The sequence below is a fragment of the Kwoniella dendrophila genome, chromosome 3 (assembly GCF_036810415.1).
Source record: "Kwoniella dendrophila CBS 6074 chromosome 3, complete sequence".
Classification (NCBI taxonomy): Eukaryota; Fungi; Basidiomycota; class Tremellomycetes; order Tremellales; family Cryptococcaceae; genus Kwoniella; species Kwoniella dendrophila.
In genome coordinates, this window is record NC_089478.1 from 891,200 (window position 1) to 910,244 (window position 19,045).

The following is a 19,045-nucleotide window of genomic DNA, read 5'->3' on the forward strand; positions in this document are numbered from 1 at the left end:
TATATGTAACGATCTACAGTATATGGAGGCTATTTAAGAAGTCTATATAATGAAGGAAATACAAACAACGAGGATGATGAAACCATAAATGTAGATACAAACTATATACGTTGGTTCTTCAATACGTTGTTGTATATAATACCCGTTGCAAGTGCATATCTATCGGTTATCTTGAAGAAGCGCTTCACTGTTGATTTTGGAATATAGTCTGTGTTGGGGGTTGACCTTGGGGTTGTGGATAAACCATTGTACCAGTTGTGAAAGGAATACTAAATGAACAAAACAAACAGTCAGCTTTTGATCGATAGAAATGTGACAATCAGCTTACCCTTGTTGATTAATCAACGCAATTGGTTGACCAGTAGGTTGATCAGGGAAATCATAAGGTATGTAACCAGCTTGAGCGTACATAGCAGCAGTTTCAGTTATAGGTAACAGGTGAGGTACAACTTGAATTGTAAAAGTGGTTTCTAATGTATTTTGATTACCTGATCCATCAATAAAATCTGCTATTACGGTCACAGGTAAAGGTCCAGTTGGTTGATCAGGTATGCCGATCAATTTTACTGAATCTTCCCAATGTAACCATGACGGTAATCCTCCAGGCGGTGAATGGAATGTTGGTTTTATCGTATCGGATGCTGCTTGTGGATCCCATATTCGTGGTTCCCATTCATATTTTGCGTTAACAAGACTATATACTTGACATCAGCTACATGATTACGAATGATGCTGTGTAGCTGCTCCAACTTACGCAAAGGAATTAGGTTGGCCGATAATTCTTCTTTTGAATGGTCTGAACACCCATCCACCACCGGGTAATTTCTTAGCGTCAACATTCCAAATATGATTGCCCTTGGATTTAGCTTTCTTTCCGTCAGGATTGAATCTAGAGATCAAGTCTTGTTTCCACAAATAGGTTTTAATCTTTTTGACTGACATTGTTTCTTCGCTAACACCGCGGCGCTGAAGCTGTAAAACACAACGGAATTCCGTTAGCAAACTGAATTTGACTTGCCATTCCATTTTCAGAACTTACCTCTTCTGTGAAAGCATTGGTAAAGGCTTGAATACGGAACTTGAATGGTCGATAATCGGTTGATTCGTCAAGACGTTGCATTTTCTTTGGCATGAGTACTTGATGTAATTTCTCCCCCTTACTATCAACAACTTCCACTAGAAAAGGTAGGAGGAAAGATTAGTTTCAAGCGATGATGAGAAGCGTCCAAAGTGCGGTGAACTTACAGTCAGAGCAAACACGATTCAAGAATTCCTCAAAGATTTGATCCATTTGTCTTCTGATATCCTCTGAAATCAATGCGCCGTTCAACAATTCTGCATTTGGTGCACCATCACCACCAGCTGAACTTCTCCTTCTTTTATTCTTTCTAGGTCCTTCATCTTCAGAATCATCATCGTCCATATCATCTGGTGACCCTTGTCTTGATTGCCAAGCGGAAGGAGGCAAACTAGCTGTCATTGTTGGATGTTGTCCCCATTGTTTATGAACTGATGTACTTCTATTTCTAGATATTGGTAAGCCATCTGCACGTTCACCTTGCGAAGCACGTCTTTCTAAAGGAGCAGGTGGGAGTGGTTGTTGCTGCTGTTGATGTTGTTGTACTGGAATAGGCATATTGATAGGTATTTGACCTTGAGCTTGAGCAGCTTGTTGTATATGCTGAATTTGTTGAGCAGATATATCCACAGTTGGCATCATTTCGTTGTTCCATGCTTGAGTAGGTATAGTATATCTAGGTGGACTAGGAGGTCGAGATGGAGGAATAGTAGCAAGTGGGGATGACACTATAGGTGCATGTTGAGCATTGATGGCAGCGATGAAAGAAGGTGAAGGAACAACAGGTGTACTTGGTGTTATGGTTCCCTGAATTTGACTAGGTAATTGATGTCCGTTGGGGAAAGAATGAGAATGTACCAAAGGAGGGGCTTGTGCTTTATTACCATTCAGGAAATCTGCTGGTGTCGCTGAAACCATGAGGTTAGGGTTTCCGGTAAGTGGTGTAGTCGGTCGAGTCTTAGTCACACCATTGCTCTCTACGGGTAACGATGGCAAAAGACCTTGCGGTTGTGTATTCATCGCTGTCATCTGTTGCATCTGTGCAGGGATCGAGTTTTGCATAGCCTGATTTTGGAATGTTTGCTTGACACCAACAGTAGTGGGAACGGTAGGTGAAGTGGTGAAATTGACAGGAGAGACACTCTGCGAATTTGGTGTATTCATATCTCGAGGTGTAGGTGCTGGGCCTACGCCTAATTCACTGGCAATTTCTAGCTGATGATTGATATCACCAAGACTGGCTGATACATCAATCTGTTCACCACGAAGAAGGGCGTCTTTGGCACTTTGAGCAGATATCACGATCCTGAGATATACGTCAGTATCGAAAATTACCGAAAGAACGAAGCAGGACTCACTTGTCCAACAATGAAAGCTTGTCTACCATCTCCATAGTCATATCAGGTGTCATGGATCCAACCGGTTGTTGCTGTAATTGATTATAAGACGACTTCCTACTCAATGCGGGTGGTAATGCGCCGGGTGTCGGTGTTGTCGCGTCTTCCATCAACACTTCTTGCATACCCAAGCTCTGAGGCTGTTGATGAGATTGCGGCGGAAAGAACGGTGTGGTATCGGGTTGTATCTGCGCAGGTGAGGCTGTTATGACAGGGGAAGGTTGTAAAGGTGAATGTATTGGCGACTGGATATTCGTAAAAGTCAAATGAGGGGGAATTGCTTGAGGTGGCACGTTTTGAGTAAATGTAAAGACGGGTGAAGCGTTTTGATCGTATGGAAAGAATGATCCACCACTGAATGTTGCTCCCCGCTGTCTTCCTGCTTGATTACCAAAAGGCAACGTATACACTCCTCTGATAGGACTAGAAGGTTGAGAGGCGGGTAATCGATGTGTTGGGAGTGTCTGAGTTTGCGCTTGAGGTACAGCAGGTATTTGACCTACTAATGACCCTTCGCCAGTTGAAGAGAACGATCCATCTGCAAAATGAAAGTAATCTTGGTCGAAACTTGTGTTGTGTGAGGAAGTGAATGAATCGGTAAAAGGTGCACCACTGGATGCGAGTGATCCAGGTGATTGGAACGAAGCGTTTTGGAAAGGTGTAGGAAGTGAACTGATGTTGAGTGAAAGATTCTGTCGACGGAATGAACCTGATCTAGATGATGATGAGTCACCTTCAGCACTATCAGAAGGGGGGAATCCGTCCCCCCCAGTCTGAGAATCGCTTGTAGATGTTATCCTACCAGAAATACATTAGTTAAGAACAATGTCGAGACAAGAGTGAGAAGAAACTCACGTGGAGGGGGAGGGGGGCGAACTGAAGGCGCTAAAGGCCCAAGGATCTCCACCTGTCTTGTAATCTCCTCCTCCTGACCCAAGTGGGTCAGTGAACTGTTGGTCCTGACTGTACTGCGGTTGGAAGCCAGATTGAGCTGGCGTGAACGGGATAGAAAAAGTATTGTTATTCCCGGAGAAAGGAGGCGGTATTGGGGGTGTGTCCGGCACTGTGATACAATTATTCGTCGAGGCTGATATGTTGGAATGGTCCGGTTTATGCGATATGATTAGGTAAACAGGAGAAGAATAAGTGGGATTCATTGAATAGGAGGCAAAGGAGTGTATTAGTTAGATATGACATGGTCGATGATAAAAAGAAGAAGAAAAGACCAATTTCGAGAAGACCTCAAAGGCTTGAACACACAGGTAAAGAAGGGGTAGTAGATAGGGATACTTCGGACCAAATTGGACCCAAAATAAGCAGCAGTAGATGTTATGATACGCAATGATAGTGTAACGAACAAGGATTTCTAGCTGAACATTTAGGTGTCTAGGCAAAACCTCGGATACAATATTGGATTGTATACCTTTATTCAAAAAGTCCAGACAAGGGCAAGATGGATGGTGAAGCATGTTCGGTAAGGAAAGGAGTATTTGGTATATAGACTTCCCAACTATCCTGCTGATCAAAGGAATCCTCATCTCTCAACCCTAACCATCCGTATCATGCATATGAAACAAGACAACAAGACAGAGCATGTGAGAGGACAAAAGCAAGATTTCAATAGACACAACGCCCGACTCACCTTTTACGACCTCGACCTATAATCAATCCGATTACTTCTATCCACGATAGTAAGAAGATTAACAAGAAATGACAAAGGGTTGTATTCTTTTCCTTTTTACCAGAAACTCGTTATGTGAGATGATAGTCTGTGCGATTCGGCGATGTAACCGTAAACCGAAACTTTTCTATATCTTATTCTTATCCTAAATTGTTCTCGTCCGGTTTAGGTGGACAAAGAACCAAATGAGGGTCGTGTATATTCCACTTTTGTGTTGTTTGAGCAGTTGTCGAGCCAAGGTGAGGTGGATCAAACAATGTGATCTTATTCAATATACTGTGTGTTGCAAAGGCACGAAAGGATGCGTTTTAATCGATATTCTTCTTCCGAAACGATCAAAGCAAAGATGAAACCTGTGAGTAAGGCCGAGGCAATGCTGATGGTAAATAATGATGGGACCTGGCTATTTATCTGATGGCTTGATGACGCTAAGTACCTTTAATCAATATCTAAAGAGGTCCGAGCTGACCGGAAAAGATCCTTTGGTTGTCAGATTGATGGTGATGATGGAATAAGTTTGTACAAGGTTGACTATAAAGGCGTACTGACGTTTTGAAGCTTATGTTGACAGTTTATGCTTTTTTTTGGTATGGGTGGTGAGTGGTTCCAGTATGTCGGATTTTGCTGATCAGTGTTCGAGAGGGATGCGAGGAGTGACTGAGAGGTTGTGCTCTGTAGTCAACCGAATTGGACTGATTTTACTGTTGGTTGTCGAGGAAAAGAGTGTGTGTTTCTTCTGGATTTGAAAGAGAGATAAAATTAAATTACGGCGTTTTCGGATTTTCGAAATACTTCCAGTTGATGTTGACGAAATCAGTATGATGTTATGAGATTCTTCTGGTAGGTCGGGTGTAAAGAGGTTTTGCTTGTATTTTTAAATCTTGGTGAAAGATCAGATTTGACAAACGACCAAGAAGGAGGTGGAAGAGAGAGTTCCTTTGGTTTTTTAAGCGCTTTGACTGAAAGAGCGAAAAAAAAGCGGTCAAGGCCGAGATCTTCTTTTACAACGTGTACACTGAATGATTGAAAGCTTTTGTTCTTTGTGTTGTTTAGCAATCTATCAATTGGGTTCGGATGATGATGTAGAATGATAACGATGTAAGTGAGGAGGACTGATAAGATAGTGAGGAATCAACAATCAATAAACATGAAACGAAAGTATGGTATGTTAGGCAATCAATAATTGATAATGGGAAGTATACAGTACTAGGGGATAAGGTAGTAGGTAACACAAGCTTAGATTATGCAAATCATTTTGGGAATCTTAGAAGTTTAGTTTTAGAGCGGTGCACCTGGACCAAATGCAAAGCTTCCATTACTCTGGGAGCCTTTCTTCTTCCGCTATAGAAATGAATCGCATTCAGGTAACAATATCTTCAATCACTGTGCATGCAGGGAGTAAAGGATCTTAACCTGATCAAAAGCTTGAAACATGAGAGACTAAAAAAGCAAGAGAAGAGTCGAGAATTATCTGTCTCGTAAAGCCAAAGGAAAACAGGGAAATTTTACACATTTGATCCCCTACTTAATTGATTAGGGAGAGAACCCTGCTAGATGCTGGGACATTTGTGTGCTTCGTCTCGCTTTTTCATCTTTTTCTTTTTTCTTTTTTTTTTTCAGGATCCCGAAACTTCAGGACCAAGGACCGTACACCTAATAAAATCAAATTCATACACCTCCACTCCGATTGAATTCTGTTTACAACAAGGAATGGCATTCTAATTGCTGCATTGATGCAAAAAATGATCAGTATGGTTTTAGCTGCGTACGTATAGCCCATCACGACATCATACATGCGCTGCAACATCATTCCGTCTTTTCTGGGGGGAAGAGCACGTTGACACAAAAAAAGAGAACGACTCCAACAAACTTTCATGTACGGTGACAGATGTAAAATACCACTTTGAGAAAACAGACTAAGCCCGAAAGATACAGCTCACCGAGATACCACGTTTTTACAGTGACAATTTTACCGAAAGTCATCCAACTATTACTTACTTGATGTGGTAATTACCCGGTAATTCTCGATTAATCGAATTGTTACTGAAACGACAACAAGGAAGGCACTAGAGGAGGAACCATTTGTATTTCGTATTGTTCTAGATCTCACTTTGAGGCGTATGAACTCGTGGCAGCAACGAGCGATGACCGCTAATCCTGAATTTCCTATATTTCCAAAACCCCCATACGAAAGCAACTCGATTGCTTATTTGTACGACATCAGGAGTACCTCAAGTAGATACATCATCATGATGAACAAGTTTTCAAGTTATAGCATCAAAAACCGGAGTAACCAAAACCGTGACTATATTTGTAACTTCCAAAAATGGAAAGCGGTCCCGCGTGCTTTACCTTGGCATTTGAATGTCTCGGAGTGATCGATTTCGAAAGCAAGTACCTGTACGTTATGACAAATAGTCTTCTACTAGAGGCCAAACCGTGCGTATGACACATGTCGAGTACCAGCAGAATGACCAGAGGTCGTGCTATGGCTTGCTCCAGCGGAAGTGGGTCTTCCCCACCGAGTTTCCCTTCGTGGGGTTCTCGATAAAACCTCAAGCCGGTTAACAATTAACGGGACTGATATAGATCTACATGACGAGATCTCGCGAATCTTAGATAACGATCATACTGAAGACGCAATCGAAAGTCGTGATAGGAACGAGAAAGAACCCATTAGAACATTAAAAGGGGCTGTCAGAGCGAGACGTACAATGAACGTGGTACCTGTTCTCCTGTACATTCGTTGCTCTTGACTATCAGGTTACGATGATGATTGCGTCTTATCGAATCACTATACTTGCTGCTTTTGGACGCGCTGTGTCTAACCCGTTACAGATAAAAAGCCTGAATATCGTAAACCGATCTTTAACGGTTATCTACCGATCAAGCGTTTCTAATGTCCATAGGGTATTCCACGCCCAATCCATGGAAGATTAAGCAAATGAAAGGAGATGACTGGGCATAAGGAACGCATATCAAAAGCATTTCCAGATAGACATGCATTGCCCTCACTCTCGCCTTGACATATCCTGTTTCGGAGGTGATACTCCGAGATCCAAGGTTTGATATATTCCCTACGTAGGCATTCCTCACAAATGAAACTGTCCTCCTGGACCTTTACCCAGGCTGAAACCCCATTGTGAAGCAAGATTGATGCAGTATGCTCGATAAAAACTTCCTATATCATCAGCTTCATATCAGCTATCTTGGGCCATATAAAGATTCCCACTGGAACGTATAGCTATCCTTCCACGGAACAAAAACTACAGCACCCGGGATTCCCAAGTGGTCCCCCACCTTGGTACTAACCGAGCGATAGGTAGCTTAAAACTGCGCCGAGTTAGATGCATGTCTTATTGAATATGAAGTATAAAGCTATAAATAACTACAAGGATGTAGTCTGTGCGTGCACCGCCACTCTATCTAACTATAAACGTTCTACCCCTTGCCTTAGCAAGTGATACCGAAATACTAGTCAACATTCCCCTATATGAAACTGCCTGCATTCTCCAGGACTTCCACTCTACAAGCTTGGCCAGCGTATTCTCCTCTATATATCCCCCGGTCGACATAACTAGAGGGACAAACGGTGTTCTGTCCTGTTGTCTTGGCAAGTTACTTATCTTGCTTCTAGCTTGTTGTCCCAATACTTTCTTAATTCTATATTCCATATCCTCAACTAACTTCCCCTCCTCTTCCGCCATCGCTGCTGCTCTTCTTTCCTCCCTGGTGCTACCATCCGTTCTAAGGTGATCTTGATGTGTAGGTGCATATAGTGACACAATCTTGAGGTCATATTCTTCCATCACAAGCGGCCTTTCCACGTCATCAATAATTATCTTAATATCATTCCTCCTGTTGGTCTTCTTTATGAAAGGTTCTACTGATACAGTGGCTGATGGTACCGTTCTGAGCGTGTTGGCTAGGTGGTGTTCGGACGAGAGGCGGTGCTTTATACCTTCTATGGCCGTAGATTAGGATTCAGCAAAGCTAGGTGTATATATATTCTTGATAAAAAGTGCACCGACCTAATTGATGGTTCCGATCAATCGCATGAACCCTGTTGTTGTGATGTAGTGCCACCACTTATGCAGCATTAGCCAAGCTCCCGTGGACAGCGATTCATGTAGGGACGAATGATTCTCTGAGATCCTTGGTTGATATATACCAAGAGGACTACAAGTGGACCATCTGACATGCCATCATTCGATCGCGATACTCTCATATCTCCCTATTCCGTATGTTATATTATACATCAAAATATTTCATGACTTATTCATCATTCAATCCTACATAACTTGAATCTCTTCTCAATTTGCCTACATTTCTCATGAGAACTGTTTGACTATGATTTACATTCGATTTCTCATCCTGTGTACCTTTCTTCCGTTGCTGATATGATTTTTGCTCCAAAATATGATGATTCTCTTCCTCTGGGAGAGCCGACATGTCATTGAAATCAATTTGTCGTGTTCTTGCTCTATGACTATGAATAGAAGTGAGAGGATTCAGTGTCTCATTACCATGTGAGGCGATATGGTGCAGTGGAAGAGATTTGGATTCATCATTACTGTCCGCTACTGCTGTGCAAGGTAATAATAGCTTGGTTTCGCTGACGATGTTAGGTACTGAATGCCTTCGGATTCCTGATTCAAATCCTCGAGATTGTTTAGGTCGAGGGCCAAACCAACACGCGACAACTTCACTGTTCCACCATTCATCCTCTAAATCATCAATCTCTCTTATAATTTCGTCTGTCAATGTATAGTGGATCTCAGCATCTCCAACCTCTTTTCCTTCACAATCCCTTCCAAATAAACGATGAATTAACTTTTCAGCACGAGTTTTGAATGAGTCTAAAGAGGGTAAGAAAAGTCTCGCGCATTGTGGTTCGTTGGAATGACCATTGATTATGGTTTGAATACATCCTAATAAGCTCTCTAATCTCTTTACCAGACTATCAAAAGACTGAGGCTGTGGACAGGCGTCTTGTTCCATTTTGGCTACGAGAACCCGATATGTAATGCGGTCTATCTATAGTGCGATACAATTTGATCTGCTTGTCAGCTAGCGAATAAACGTACCGACTGATTCGCGTCAACCCTATCTGTTATCCATCCGACTTACCCAGATATCAGATCTCCCAGAACCTAGTGTTCATTCAGGCGCAGCTCTCGTATTCAGGACCGTAAAGTCTATCCGGTGATAACATATATAAATGAGTTCGAAGATGTTGGGGAAGAGGAATCGATAAGTGTCAAAGCATATCTTCTCATATAGTCTCTTTGCCTGCCTACTGAGCCTTGAGCAAATGAAAGGAGGTGTTAAGCGATGATGCGATCCGAAGCAATAAGTCCGGTTATACAACTTCTGTTCCAGACCTCATACTTCCATTCTTGTAACCCTGTCGACTTGTTACTGTAGGTAAACCTTTGATGGATTAGATAGAAAGGATCGACGAGGAAATACCAAATTCTACTAAGCGAATATTAGTGCGACTAAGAGTCGACAATTGCGTGATACGTCAATATGATAACTGGAAATGAAAGGATAATAAGCAAGTCTGTTTACGAATAACATTGTCCCCCTATAATAATTGATACACTTCGGTAACATTGATCAAGGCAGCAGATGCACGTCAGTCCACTAGACATACTTCTACTGAAGCCAACGAAGTACTACTCTAACTGGTTAGTCTCAAGCGAAGCAGCTGAACATGTTGATCGGAGTGTGGTGATCCTACTTTGTCATCGAGACCGAACCTCTCCTGGTAATATTGATTGCGTGGTGTAGTACCCTTCTCGATCTAGGTTCTATAATTTTGCATTTGATCATCAATTGCCCTAGTTATCTTCAACTAAAGGTAATTTGGCTAAAAGCATTTTGACTGCTATCTCGAAGAGATAATCGAGACATTCGCCTTGTGTTTTAGCTTGCTCCCAAGTGTTACCTAGAATTGAAAGATAGTGAATCAGCGAAAGGTATTGATAGAAGGATCAAATATGAGGTGAGCTTACCCCAGACATAGACACCGTGTCTTCTGACCAAAATAGCAGGAGCGTCAGGGTATTTGTCCATAGCCTATATCAGGTTCAGGTGAGCTTTGTTATTCGTTGTAGGTCGACGAAGTGCACTCTGCAATGTGATTTGTGATCACTTACAGCGGCCATACTCTCGGTCAAATCCTCTTCTACAGCAGTGTTATCTATAATAGGGATTTCAAGTGTATTGAAGAAACTAAGTGTTTTTCCTACACCACCAATTCTAACTCCTTTAATCATTTCTTGATGTGAGATCTTGAAACTTTGAGCATCACGAGGGTGTAACAGTGTTAACATTACTAGAAACAAGAGTTGAGCATCAGCGACGCAGTTCATGATTATTTTTACGCGAAAATTCATAACCCAAAGATGGCCGCTGAATAAATGACCCACCAGCATGTTGCGAATGAGTATGTATACATGCACCTGCTCCTCTCATTGAGAAAGCGTTCCAGAACAAGGGCGTACATTGTGATTCTGATAGTCCCTAGGGTAAGGTAAAAGAATGGAGATTAGCGAAAAGTACAGGACATTTACTATTGAGCATTTTTTCAGGTTCACTCACCTTCTTACTAGGTATCCTGAGGAAATCACGTTTTGATCCAGGTTTAGGTACAGATGATTGAGCGAAAGGAAGTACAAAGATATGTTCTGGCTTGATTCTTTCTTTCTGTACACCGGAAGGAGCAAGATAGACATGTTCACTGTAGTTTCCAATTCCTGCCTTAGAGAACCATTTTATCCTCCAAAAGTCAGAAATGTGCTCACCCTTGTCGTATGGAAATACCTAAAGGAGTTTGTGAAAGCACGGTATTAGCAGTAATTGAAGTCTATACGGGTGTAGCAATTTTGACTTACCTCCTCCAGTTCCAGTGACCCATCCGAGCTCTAAATGGTTGAATAAGCAATGACCTATATTTTATATTCTGACTTCACATACTATAGAATTCTCGACATAATTCGGAAATCAAGTTAGCGGGCTAAAGAATTGATAACACTTTAGCTCAAAATCCTCACTGGAAATATCGCAACTTACATGTTCAGGATCATCACTGATTACCAAAGCTTCTTGTTCTTCGTGAGTTAATTTGTTTGACATTGTAGGCTGATTTTATTTGATCTTCGTAATTGACAAGCGTAGAAATCTGTCTTGGAAAAAGAAAAAAAAGTTGAATATTGCAAGTGGAGGAGATGCTGTTATGAAACGTTCATTTCGAAAGATATCGCAATAATTGCAATTTAAACCCTGATTTCAACATGTCATAACTTGTCTGTCATTTTGTCTTTCTCATCTTATCTATGCTATATTTATTATCGTAAATTGTATAAAACTAATTCTTACCTATCATCAAGAGGAAATGTATCACCTCTTGAGAGGATTACATGAATATTTAACTAGAAAAGATGAATATTCAGTCGTGATTATAGGCCTTGATAATGTGAGCTCGCCTTGACTTCAGCATTGACGCGTCTTATCGACTTAGATAGCTGATTATGAGGTTCTGAATATCAAAGGCGGGGAAGACAGTAAGTCATGAACTGAATGCAAGGTGGTGTACAAGACACGAATTCTGACTGGACCTAGTAGACGATGTTGGAGAAGATAAAGACGATGTACAATCCTACACCTGGAATGCCGCCTGAAAAGATAGGTCCGACTGTAGGTCAGAATAGTGAGTGTCACCTAGGCGTACTGTAAAATGTAGAGAGCAAGGGCTGATGATTTATCTAATACTGGCTGGCTCCCTTTCTAGTTGGTAAAATCACATTACCTTCAACTGAATTAAGGTTCTATGATTTAGGTGGACAGAGGGATATAAGATCGATTTGGCCAAAATACTATGACGAATGCCATGCTGTCGTATTCGTAGTTGACGCTTGTGATCAAGCTAGATTAACAGAAAATTGGGAGGTGTTTGGTCGGTTCATTCAAAGCTCAAGTCTGAAATCTGATTGCCTAAAGATGACATTCTGTGTTGAAGCTGATTATAAAATTATATATAGACGAAGTACTAAATTCCCCTCGTCTACTCAATTTACCACTTCTGCTACTTGCCAACAAACAAGATAGTCCCACATCACTCTCAGTAGCTGAAATCAGAGAATCGTTTGATGCTTGGCAAAGATCACGTTCAAATAGAGATAATGACGAAGAAATATCAGCACCTTCCCAGGACAGCAAACAAGATAAAGGGAAAGGAAAGGCAAAAGAAGTACCGCAACCTCAAGAGCAGACTAGTAATGAACCAATTGGTCAGAATGCAGAACGAGCAGTAGAAGAGGATACCAAATGGGATGATGGTGGTGCAAAAGACGAAAGAATGGCTAGTTTGGACGTTATGGGTGTATCCGCCGTAGAAGGGTGAGTGATTGACTTCCTGTTAAATCTAACTCACATCATGACTTCGATTTGGAAACAAGGCTAATAACTGGATTTAGAACCGGTGTAAGAGATGCTGTAAATTGGTTATATATTCGTGTACAAAATGCTCGTAAGATGTGAGTATCTCAAATATCAAAATCGCTTGTGGAAAACGACCTGACCTGTTCGTCCCCTTCAGAGAGACTCGTGCATAGTCTGTGTATTGTCAATTGTAAATCCATATACCCTGCATGCAAAATATACATTCGCTTTTTCAACTCGACCTCTTCTCGTTTCAATCAATATCATCTTGTGGGCCCCTCAAACCGATGGTTTGATTTCCCATGTCAACTGTAAATCCATACCAGAATTGATCTCCCAAGACAATTCATAAAGAGCGCGAAAAATCAACTACCTTCATCAAACCCGGTATCCTACTGTCGTGTCTGGGTATTCTGTAACGACAGGCACCGTTTGGTCATGATGTAACGGCTTGTGTTCGGATGTTGGCGAAATGCCTGCTGGGGAAGACGGACGATCCAATGGAAAGTACTCAGGTAATGATACAGCTATAACAAAGAGATATGCGATACTATTCGGGGATACTGTGTTAGCCGCATGGACATGCACGAAAACAAGGTTGGGCTCACAATTCAAATAACATCTGTAGAACCCAAAAAGCAGTTTTAGATTTTATTGGCTTATCGGATCCATTGGTGTGACCATGGATTATTCTGTAGATTCCCACAATGAATAAGCAGCATGTTGGTATAAGGATATATAAGGTTCTGGATGCAGGAAGCTTGAAGTAAAAGTGAGTCAATATGGTTATTGATGCCAGGAAGACAAGTATAACTGCAGTTTTGAAGGATTCAAGATATTATCGGTAAGTTCAGGTATCTATAGATTATCAGGTTGAATTGTTTTTGGCTTACGTAGCGTCAGGATATAACTTGTTTCTCTTAACCCTTGTACCACATTAAGCCAAGAAGACGACTTGAAAGCATCTGAAGTTACAGCACCTGCAGCTATAGTGACTATAACGCACGCAATCAATAAAACCGACAAAGCTCTACGAGGGAATGGAATTATATTGATTAGTTTTTGATCCCTAACTCTCTGGTTGTCCGTACTTACAATCGAAGTGGTTTCAGCCAATGAGGTCTACTTGATACCGGTACATTCCCTTCAACGTTTCTCTTCCAACATTGAATAAATGGATCAATCAAGAAGATGTATCCAATTGAGATGAGTACGAGCTCGGCAACTATACAACGGTGGTCTTTAGTATACCACGTTCATGATAACGCACCACAACAATCATCAAAAGATATATATTGCTTACTAATTTCATTAAGACCGTAATCTCGTTTAGACATGATAATTCTCAAGATCAGAGCTGAAAACCTTATGGAAACGAAAATACATGGTCTCAACAACATGAGACTTCTAGACGATTTCCGGATCAATCGCATGCACAGTACTGGCAGTGTTATAGTATACTGTAAGAAAAGGATATCAATTTGGGTGAACCCCATTGGTGAACGACGTATCTATATAGGTTGAACATAGTATGATATGTTATGATATGATGACTTACAGCAATGAGAAACACTAAAGAAGGTGCGAAGTCTTTAGAATCCGGAAAACCACCTGTAAAGTTGATTCTACCTACTACATCTTTACCTGCAAATTCACTAGACATCTTATGGCTCCACAGAACAAATACAATATTGCAGCTGAAAGCTATCAGACGAATTCTTTAGGTTCAAATAACGATATTGTCTTAGATGGTGTAATGGATATAGTGTTATCTAACGAAATGCTTAGCTTAACATTCTTCATTGCAAGGCATTTCATATACACACATATATATATGTGTATATATGTGTGTGACAGTTGTGTATCTCTATGGTGTGAGAATGGGAAATTAAGATGTAAGGAATGAATAAAGCACGATGTCCACTCGAGATTCCGGAAAAGGATAAAGGAAAACCCAGAAAAATGCTAAAGATTAAAGTCAGAATGACTCACTTCGAGCAGATACGTTTGTTAGCAAATCTTGAATCTAGATCCCATTTTAATTGCAGTGCAGAGCATTAATGATCGGTTCATGCAGTACATGTGTTCTGGAGGAGTGTGTGAAGGACTGTGTATAAGCGTAGAGGGATCTGAGACTAAGCGAATAACTTTATCCACCATACAGGTTCGAAGATTGGGAAATATTATTTTCAGAATCTGTTCACACGAAGATGTCTTGGCAATTGGGTTGTCTTTTACCAGATATCATATAGATATAGATGCTTGCAATAACTATTATATATATCATATATACGATCCAGGCACAAGAAGAAAGAATGGTACACAAATTATACGATGGTAGTGCGTACAGTATGCATAATAAATACCTGACTTCGCATCACATGATATGGTGAATGATTTCACTAGCAAATTTTATTGAAGATCTGATAGTCGTGCGAGACGTGCGAGTCGTGCATAAAACCCAAAATATAGTATCAAAGAGTGAGATTCTCGCTACTGTACCGAATTACAACCTGCTCTTACAACATCAATTTAGATTTATTAATTGTTAGACGGCTCAATCTCTTTGACATTCACTATCTATCCAGACGCCACCATAAGGACCTAAATGATCTAAAAGACTGCTTTTGCCTAACTTCACACTATTCGAACAATCTTCATATTTCATATTATCGGATGAAGACCACATATTCGATTTACAGAAATAACCTAGATGAGGATTGGGTCCAATCCAGTATTCATCGTTTGTATGATGGGACAAACCTAGATTGCGTTCTGGTAGATGTGTGATAGTATCAAAGTAGGAGGTTATCCTATTGATCTGAAGTGTAGATTGATGGTCCTTTTTTGGCCTCCTTGTTTTAGAAGTAGAGCGTAACATTTCATCGACTAAACTAGCGAAATGGATATCTCCTACTCTTGGCAAGCCAAATAGATTCACGTTGATATCAACCTTCGATCTTAGTGACGGTAGAGATATCATATCCAGTTCCAAACCCAGCCCCATCGCTACTAGTAAACCTATGGCGCTACCTAAACCATGTCCTATAATTTCAACTTCCTTTATAGGCTGATTCACAACGGCTGCTAGTGGTTGAGATAAAGAAGTGATATATTCTTGTATGATGTTTTTATGTGATGCTATGGTAGGCGGAGGGTTTTCGATTAATCTAATTATAGATTTCAAAGCTGAATTACCATGTGAGCGTAGTGCATTTAAATACGCATGATAGAGCATCGGTTGGTGTCCCTCCTGAAGCACAGGTAGATGGTGGAAGGGGTATAGCGAATCTTTGAGTGGAATTAAGGTGTCATTGTCTGCAGGAGTCGAGGCGAGTAACTCAAGCAAATCATTTGTCGTTGATAAAGATGAAAATACTAGGCTTAGCGTTTGCGTGGAGGGTGTATGTGATATATACCCTTAATATTCAGAACACGTATGATCAGCACACTGAGCGGCTCGTCTGTATTGAACTATGAGGCAATGAGAAGGAATCCAACTTACATCTCATATCGCCTCCCACACGTCGATCTACAACAAATTCAGGTTTATCACTCGAAATAATTATGCTATTTCCTTCTGTATGATAATCATGCTCGGGCTGGTAGTGATAGTGACGTCTATTGCTTTTCGCCTGATTAACGAAAGAGTTCGATATGTGAGGTTGAAGTTTACTTTCGTTCGAACAATATGCTGAGCTGTTGGTGCATAGGATCAGAATACTACGTGTCAGCTCAATCATCGAGTTAGAGGATTATCGATACACAGTAATGTATATGACTGACTTGATCATTGTTGCCATTCTACCAATCTCCATCATATCACCCTTGGAAAGTGGGGTTCTGCCGTACGGTAATTCATCTTGGGATTGTTTGTTCAATGTCAATATCGACGAAATTGATTTTGAGGGCAAAGCCGATACTACGGGTAGAAATAAGTGAAGTGTCGTAAACAACAGCATCGTATATTATGTACTGAAAGTAGTGATAATGTGACTTGATGATTTGAGCTGATACGGATAGGTATGGGGTCAATATTAATCTATGGTATCCTGATAAATCAATCAAGTGGTGATAGCAGAGATGGTCGAAGGGTCTTGATGAATTCTCTGGAATAATGGTAGCTCGACATTCCATGGTATGCTGAGTATCTCAGCATAAAATGTCGAGTATTTTAGCATATTGCATCTTCTGAATAAGACCCTCATAAAATCTGTTGGGTTTTGCGGAAGCAGTCAGTCTCAGTCAAAAACACATATTGGTGAACGCAATTTAGACTCTATCGATGAAACTCTGGAAGACTCCAACTTTGAGACCTTCTCCATGAATTGATTGGCCTACATAAATTCGTCGATAAGGTAGCGCAGAGACTGATTGACTCGATGGCGCGTGATGAGTGTTCTAATATCATTGGTACATAGACCATCTGACTGTTGAAAGGTCATAAGTGCGAGGCACAAGTTGTAAACTGTCGACTTAGATTGATCCATTTTGATGAAACGCGTTTTGTATCAAAGGGGAAAAGGAGAATTGATTCATACATTTTCTGTTTTCCCAATGTTCGAATTTGAATAAGAGGCTTGAGAAGATTACTCTGATCTGACATATTGATTTGCATTGAAGTATATCGAAATGTATTGAAATGAATGGAAGGACGACCGACGGTGTATAGCCGAGACATCGAAAAGATCTGAACCACATGTTATATCGTCTCAATTGGCTTCTGTACCATCGTTTTATTTCAGTTGTAGTTCATGGCTGAAAGACAATAGTCTCCATCGACAAATTTGATGCACCCCTTGATTGTACTTGCGTGTCTTGCTTGATACCAACGTATGTTGCTATACATGTCTGATCAAATGTCATGGTTTAGATCATAAGCAAATATTTTGCCGGAAGGTGATTCTATTATATTGATGATAACTGAATCAAGCTTATCTGTTGGTGAATTAGTTAGTCACCATTTGGGGATAAAGGTTAACCATCTAAAGTAAAGTGAACTTAGATACTCCATGAGCATTTTATTATTGCCGAAGTTTCATGTTATCGACATATCGATCGATGCCCACAACGAAGAAAAAGAGTACATGTAAGCTTACCACAGCTTTCTATTTTCTGGATTGTAGTATGTATTATCTTTGCCATATGCTTTACCCTAAGCATGTTTCAAAATTATGACAGCATCCCATACAATTTTTTAACTTTTTTCCTGACGGGTGTGCGGTTGACGACTCCAATAACTCTATTTTGTTATCTGATTTCTAGACTCATCAGTCGCCTGTATAAGATTTCTAGCTAAATGTGTTCTTCGATTTTTGTTAGATAGGTTTTTAAGATGAAGAACAGGAAGATCATTCTAAAGTAATTCAAGTTTAGCTCTTTTCTCCTCCAGAATATTTTAGCTAGTCGCTCGACACAATCCGCAGCATTACCAACGTTATGGTATTACTGGTTTTTGTTGTGGAGCCGATTGTTATAGACACTTCTACAGCATCATCATATATGTACCGTAGAAGTCTCGACTTTTGACAGATGACTAAGGAACCGCTAATCTTTTCTTGAGTGCTGTTCGAAATTCACCGACTTTTTACATACAATTGAAGATGAAGCCGCTGAAACGGAGGATGATCCCGCAAAATTGAAAATCATGGAAAGTTTTATCAAAAGTAATTACGATTTATCCCATGTGAAAAGATCAAAAATTATCAAACTACAGCTCGAAACGAAACGGCCGCGGAGCGATTGCATTCTTAATCAGGGTTATCTCATGCTAGTATAGTATATGTAGTGTAATCCACCCCAGAAGTGAGAAAAGAGATCAAAGCGAAACAAGCTAACGAGTTTTGCCAAGGATGGTCGTCATGTTCATTGCTATGTCATGTTAGCTCAAAAGTAGAGCGGTTTCTCCTTCGCCTTCCATTCTGACGGATAGTCTTGTTTTATCAAGATCATGTCATATCTCGTTCCATGGATAGGTGTAAAGGTGACAAGCTATGTATATATTCGATTTATTCCGAACGAATGGCTTGGAATTGCTGTAATATCAAAGTCAATTAAGCAGTTTAAAGCAGGTTAGCTTCTGTCTCACTTCTCTCTACTCCGTTTGCCCTGAAAGATAGCGTCAAACTTTGTTCCATCTCTTTTCCCCGAACATCTCTTCATATCCTTCACCTCCTCACTTTATAGCTTTTCAGTCGCATATCTTCACCTCTTTGCAGAAATTCGAGATAGTCAGTGCGGTACCAAGGCTTATCTGCATCAGATAAAGCTTCCCCGGGAGTCCGCTCACATCTAGGTATACAAGGCCATGTTCATTCTGGTGAACGCGACATCCTGAATGCATACTATTGATGATATGCCTTTGGTGGGATTAATTTTATCAATCCTTTCGAGAGCAGAACAGTACCTTCAGTACCTTTTGTCTTTTGCGTAGTACAGAAG

The 19,045-nt window shown here is 40.6% G+C and overlaps 7 protein-coding genes across 7 annotated transcripts; 1 reads left to right on the forward strand and 6 right to left on the reverse strand.

Moving 5' to 3' along the window:
* Positions 1-184: 184 nt before the first annotated feature.
* L201_002638 (uncharacterized protein) lies at positions 185-3,632 on the reverse strand (the record flags this gene model as incomplete). The annotated part of the gene is made up of 7 exons (XM_066218412.1): positions 185-269; positions 329-694; positions 755-972; positions 1,040-1,176; positions 1,246-2,384; positions 2,437-3,273; positions 3,331-3,632. 7 exons carry the CDS (start codon positions 3,630-3,632, stop codon positions 185-187), a joined length of 3,084 nt encoding a protein of 1,027 aa, XP_066074509.1.
* A 4,799-nt stretch (positions 3,633-8,431) lies between these two features.
* L201_002639 (uncharacterized protein) lies at positions 8,432-9,157 on the reverse strand (the record flags this gene model as incomplete). Its single annotated transcript, XM_066218413.1, has 1 exon — positions 8,432-9,157. One exon carries the CDS (start codon positions 9,155-9,157, stop codon positions 8,432-8,434), a length of 726 nt encoding a protein of 241 aa, XP_066074510.1.
* An 845-nt stretch (positions 9,158-10,002) lies between these two features.
* On the reverse strand, positions 10,003-11,299 carry L201_002640 (methylthioribulose-1-phosphate dehydratase; the record flags this gene model as incomplete). Its single annotated transcript, XM_066218414.1, has 9 exons — positions 10,003-10,109; positions 10,177-10,240; positions 10,321-10,499; positions 10,594-10,687; positions 10,766-10,904; positions 10,969-10,987; positions 11,059-11,088; positions 11,141-11,180; positions 11,237-11,299. 9 exons carry the CDS (start codon positions 11,297-11,299, stop codon positions 10,003-10,005), a joined length of 735 nt encoding a protein of 244 aa, XP_066074511.1.
* A 492-nt stretch (positions 11,300-11,791) lies between these two features.
* Positions 11,792-12,703, forward strand: L201_002641 (uncharacterized protein; the record flags this gene model as incomplete). The annotated part of the gene is made up of 4 exons (XM_066218415.1): positions 11,792-11,873; positions 11,955-12,119; positions 12,205-12,562; positions 12,640-12,703. The coding sequence occupies 4 exons, from the start codon at positions 11,792-11,794 to the stop codon at positions 12,701-12,703; spliced, it is 669 nt and encodes a 222-aa protein (XP_066074512.1).
* A 279-nt stretch (positions 12,704-12,982) lies between these two features.
* L201_002642 (uncharacterized protein) lies at positions 12,983-14,267 on the reverse strand (the record flags this gene model as incomplete). Its single annotated transcript, XM_066218416.1, has 6 exons — positions 12,983-13,154; positions 13,213-13,417; positions 13,498-13,634; positions 13,700-13,829; positions 13,908-14,064; positions 14,163-14,267. The coding sequence occupies 6 exons, from the start codon at positions 14,265-14,267 to the stop codon at positions 12,983-12,985; spliced, it is 906 nt and encodes a 301-aa protein (XP_066074513.1).
* Positions 14,268-15,161: 894 nt separating this feature from the next.
* L201_002643 (uncharacterized protein) lies at positions 15,162-15,842 on the reverse strand (the record flags this gene model as incomplete). Its single annotated transcript, XM_066218417.1, has 1 exon — positions 15,162-15,842. The coding sequence occupies one exon, from the start codon at positions 15,840-15,842 to the stop codon at positions 15,162-15,164; it is 681 nt and encodes a 226-aa protein (XP_066074514.1).
* A 65-nt stretch (positions 15,843-15,907) lies between these two features.
* On the reverse strand, positions 15,908-16,566 carry L201_002644 (uncharacterized protein; the record flags this gene model as incomplete). The annotated part of the gene is made up of 4 exons (XM_066218418.1): positions 15,908-15,922; positions 15,984-16,024; positions 16,110-16,303; positions 16,391-16,566. 4 exons carry the CDS (start codon positions 16,564-16,566, stop codon positions 15,908-15,910), a joined length of 426 nt encoding a protein of 141 aa, XP_066074515.1.
* Positions 16,567-19,045: the final 2,479 nt, after the last annotated feature.